The 5,000-nt window shown below is 41.9% G+C and overlaps 1 protein-coding gene across 1 annotated transcript; it reads left to right on the forward strand.

Moving 5' to 3' along the window:
• The first annotated feature begins 578 nt into the window (after positions 1-578).
• Positions 579-3,876, forward strand: nupr1b (nuclear protein 1b). The gene is made up of 3 exons (XM_020939365.2): positions 579-843; positions 940-1,073; positions 3,492-3,876. Exons 1-2 carry the CDS (start codon positions 747-749, stop codon positions 1,065-1,067), a joined length of 225 nt encoding a protein of 74 aa, XP_020795024.1. The 5' UTR covers positions 579-746; the 3' UTR covers positions 1,068-1,073; positions 3,492-3,876.
• The last annotated feature ends 1,124 nt before the right edge of the window (positions 3,877-5,000 follow it).

The following is a 5,000-nucleotide window of genomic DNA, read 5'->3' on the forward strand; positions in this document are numbered from 1 at the left end:
GAACTGAACCAGGACTAAACCAGGACTAAACCAGGACTAAAACAGGTCTAAACCAGGTCTAAACCAGGACTAAACCAGGCCTAGACCAGAACTAGACCAGGTCTAGACCAGAACTAGACCAGGTCTAGACCAGAACTAGACCAGGTCTAGACCAGGCCTTGATGCTGGAGCCAGTTGAGGCTCGGGCATCTGTTCTGATGTTTCCTGGACGTGTCCCTCAGGAGGTGTTCATGTCCCACCGGGAGGAGGAGGAGACCCAGGACACACTGGAGGAGCTGGAGGAAGTGTCTGGGGAGAAGGAAGTCTGGGAGTCTATGTTCAGACTGATGCTCCGAGAAAGAGGAAGAAAATGGACGGATGGTTAAACAAGACTAAAACCAGGACCAAACCAGAAATTGGGCTGGACATGAGGAGGACTGGAGCAGGACCTGGGCAGGATCTGGGCAGGATCTGGGTTGGACCTGGGCAGGACCTGGGCAGGACCTGGGTTGGACCTGGGCAGGACCTGGGTTGGACCTGGGTTGGACCTGGAGGTGGACCGTGACTCGTGAGGCGCGTATAAATTCGCAGCTCCACGTTTCTGCACAAACAACTTTTTCCTGCGGAGTTTTACGGAGAATCTGACGCACGGGACGCACGGGTCTGACGGGACGCACGGGTCTGACGCACGGGACGCTTCTGTCTGCTGCGGTTTTAGACGTTTTTCAGTTTTGTACTTTTCTTTTCCAAAGCGCAGTTTGGTCAAAATGAGCCACGTCGACGTGAAAAACATCAAACCCACAACTTTTGAGGAGGAATACTTCGACGAGTACGAATATTACAACCTGTCCGACAAGTATGCGGGTGAGTGTCGCGATAAAACCCCGCACACGTCGCCTCCTTTTTTCCTTTTTTTCCTTCTGTTTATTTTTAGTTGTTTGTTTGTTTGTTTTGTTCCAGAGGGTTCGGCGCGGAAAGGCAGGTCCAAGAAGGAGGCGAGCGACAACACGAACCGACCGAACCCCGGAGGACACGAGCGGAAGATCGTGGAGAAACTGGTGAACACCGAGAAGAAGGCCAAAGAGTGACCCGAGGTACGAGCGCGAGTCACTGACCCGAGGTACGAGCGCGGGGTGACCACAAGTCCCCACTGACCCGGGACAGTCCCGGTCTTGAGTCCAGATTTAAACAAAACCACAGATTTGTCCAAATTTATACAAGAAAATGTCCCAGTGTCTCTGTTAACGGATCTAAACCAGGTCTAAACCAGGTCTAAACCAGGTCCAAACTAGGTCCAAACTAGGTCCAAACTAGGTCCAAACCAGGTCCAAACCAGGTCTAAACTAGGTCCAAACTGATCTAAACTAGGTCCAAACTAGGTCCAAACCAGGTCCAAACCAGGTCCAAACCAGGTCCAAACCAGGTCTAAACCAGGTCTAAACCAGGTCTAAACTAGGTCCAAACTGATCTAAACCAGGTCCAAACTAGGTCCAAACTAGGTCCAAACTAGGTCCAAACTAGGTCTAAACTAGGTCTAAACCAGGTCTAAACCAGGTCTAAACCATGTCCAAACTAGGTCTAAACTAGGTCTAAACTAGGTCTAAACTAGGTCCAAACTAGGTCTAAACCAGGTCTAAACTAGGTCCAAACTAGGTCCAAACCAGGTCCAAACCAGGTCTAAACCAGGTCTAAACCAGGTCCAAACCAGGTCTCAGATTAAACGCTGAGGATGGACAATGTTTCACACTTTCTTCAGTTCTTTTTATTCCCACTGTCCCAACCTGAGTGTTTCCCAGTGTTTTATTTTGACAATCTGGTTCCTGTGTTTGTGTGTTGATGTGGAGAGGGGGATTTGAACCTCCAACCCTCAGTGTCTCAGTGGACAAACACTCCACACACTCCACTAGAATTCTGTAGATGATAAGAGACCCAGACCCGCAGCGCTGACTCGGTGCACGTACACAGTGACCAGATTTTCAAAGTAAAACACTGGGACACACTCGGGTTTGGACGGTTGGTGTAAATAAAAATGTGAAAAAAGTGTGTAGATTTGTCCGTCCTCGACTCTCGTGTGGGTCTGAGTTTAACCTGAGACTAAACACAGTCACTCCCCTTCAAGTCCTCTGCTTTAGACCTGATATAGACCGGGTTTAGTCCTGATTTAGTCCTGGTTTAGTCCTGGTTTAGATCCTATTGGACAAAATGGAGACACTTGGAAATCTTTTTGTCTAAATTGGGACAAATCAGTGGTTTTTGTGTAAATCTGCGGGACAAAGACACGGGGATAAACATAAACATCTGTTAGAGATAAATACATTGTGTTGTTGTTGTGCAGATGTTCAAATCTCAGTGTCTGTCAAACAGTCGTGGCTCTGGTGTGGTTTTTATTTTTTTCATGTGTGTCGTCGTAATCGTGTTTGTGGACGCTCCGACCCGAGACGCTGATAACACGAGCAGAGACCTTGGAACAGATCACTTTGTTCTTGAACTTCATCCAACTTTTCATTTTTTTCGTGTTGATTCAGTTTTGCTCGGTCGCTTTAAAGATCCGGAATCAAACAAAACATGTCCTAACAAAAGTCCTGTCCTCATGTTCAAACACGGAGCTGGACTCCACTTTTGTTCAGTAAATCTTGATTATTCATCTGTTTAAATCTTGTCTAAATGTTTGAGTTTGGGTTTTTAAACGTGTGAATGAAACAAAAAAACCCGACTCCAGGTTTGTGTGTGACGAGGAAACCGACAAATGTGAAAATTCAAATGAAAATATTATTAGAAAATTTTATTAGAAACAACAACAACAACAAAAAAGATTTCTTTCTGTTCTTTTCTTGTGTTCTGATGTTGGTGCTGTGGCTCCATCTAGTGGCTCTTGGGGAACACTGCAGGTTCTTCTGGATCCTTCTGGAACAAACTCGAGTTTCTCCTGAAAACTTCTTCCGCTCAAACAGAAACATTCAAGAACTTTTCAAAAACGTTTCTCTGAGTAACACCAACAAAAGGAGAATTTATACGACTTAATTAAGAGGATTAGTCCTGGTTTAGTTCTAGTTTAGTTTTAGTTTAGTCCTGGGTTAGTCCTGGGTTAGACCTAGTTTGGTCCAGATATAGTCCAGATTTAGACCTGGTTTAGACCTGGTTTAGTCCTGGTTTAGACCTGATTTAGTCCTAGTTTAGTCCTGGTTTAGTCCTGGTTTAGATCTGATGCAATCTTGGTTTAGTCCTAGTTTAGATGAAATTTTAATTTTGAATTTAAAACATTAAAAACATACACCTAAAATTCCAGAAACTAAAATTTAGAATAAAAATAATTAAAACTCTTCAAAATCTTTTTTCAGAGTAAAAAAATAAAAAAGTGAGAAATTCAGCGGCAATTAAAATTTAAAATCTCGTGGGGTCGTCGTCATTTTGGTACAAATTTCAAAAGTGCTGACGAGGAAACGACAAAACTCCACTGTCCAGAATCTGAAATAAAATTAAAATAAATTTCTGTTGTGTTTGTTTTTTTCCAGATTGAGTTGGACGGCTTTTCTGGAATCGACCTTGGTTTCCACGGCGACGTTTGACGTGGGAGCGCGCCAGCCTCCGATTGGACGAGGCCCGAGCGTCCACAGACTCCTCCCACCGGGGCCGCGAGCTCCGCCCTCACCTGAGTGCTCACCTGGTCGTCACGGCGACGGGGGCAGGGGGCGGGGCCTGTTCTGCTTGAGGAAGTTTTACCATTTTTTTTTTTTTGTTTTTTAAATAAATGATTTTAATAAAACTCGAGCTCGTATTTCTGTAAGTTTGAGTCGAGTTTGTGAAAGTCAAATTTGTTGCAAGTTTGTCACTTTTATTAGTTTGTACGAACATAAAATAAATAAATGAAAACAAAAATAAAATACTTGCACTTTTTCATTCTCAGTGTGGTTTATTTTGTACGATCATAAACAATAAAATTTTGTGCTTTCGTTAACATTTTTATTAGATTGTACGACCATAAACGTAAAAAAAAATAAAAATCCTTACATTCTTCATGCTCATTTTTCTTATTTAGATTTTTTTTTTATATTAATGATAAACTTTCGTGCTTTTGTGAACATTTTTATTACTTTGTACGACAATAAACGTTTACAAAATTTTTTATCTTTACATTCTTCAGTTTCACTTTTCTTATTTTGATACGATTATAAACGATAAACTTTTGTGGTTTCGTAAACATTTTTATTAGTTTGTACGACACAAACGTAAAAAAAAAAAAAAATTCTTACATTCTTCATTCTAATTTTTTTATTTAGTTTTTTTAAATAAACGATAAACTTTTGTGCTTTCGTAAACATAATTAATAGTTTGTACGACCATAAACGTTAAAACAATAAATTATCTTTACATTTTTCATTCTCATAGATTTAGATTTTTTTTATAAACTATAAACTTTTGTGCTTTTGTAAACATTTTATTAGTTTGTACGACCACAGTGTGTAATTTATTTTGCCGTAAATATTCGTAAAGTTCCGTGAAACCACATCATGTTTGAAACTCTGTCATGACCAGTGGAGGATTCATTTAAATTTTTCTTCTTTTTGCTCTTTTTGAGAATTTTAAACCTAAAACGACTCTGGGAAAATGGGTTCGGTTTTGTTTGTAGAAAAAGTGTAAGAGTTCAGAGGCACAGCGGCACAGCTCTGTTAAAGCCACACTGCGGAACATTTTGAGTAAAACACTAACGTCTCTTTGGTTTAGGTCGTTTCTGTTAATAAAAGCTTCAGTCCATCGGATCTGATCACAGCAACTTCAGTTTTATACTTAAAAATAAAAAAAGGATTTTTCTAGAAAAGTTCAGAGTGAAATTAACTCTGTGTGTGTCAGATCCATTTGACACACACGGGGAGGGACCTGACACACACAAGGAGGGACCTGACACACACGGGGAGGGACCTGACACACACGGGGAGGGACCTGACACACACGGGGAGGGACCTGACACACACGGGGAGGGACCTGACACACACGGGAGGGCACCTGACACACACGGGGTGGGA

This window comes from Boleophthalmus pectinirostris, unplaced genomic scaffold (genome assembly GCF_026225935.1).
Source record: "Boleophthalmus pectinirostris isolate CB_2022bp ecotype Guang Dong unplaced genomic scaffold, ASM2622593v1 HiC_scaffold_15, whole genome shotgun sequence".
In the NCBI taxonomy this organism is placed as follows: Eukaryota; Metazoa; Chordata; class Actinopteri; order Gobiiformes; family Gobiidae; genus Boleophthalmus; species Boleophthalmus pectinirostris.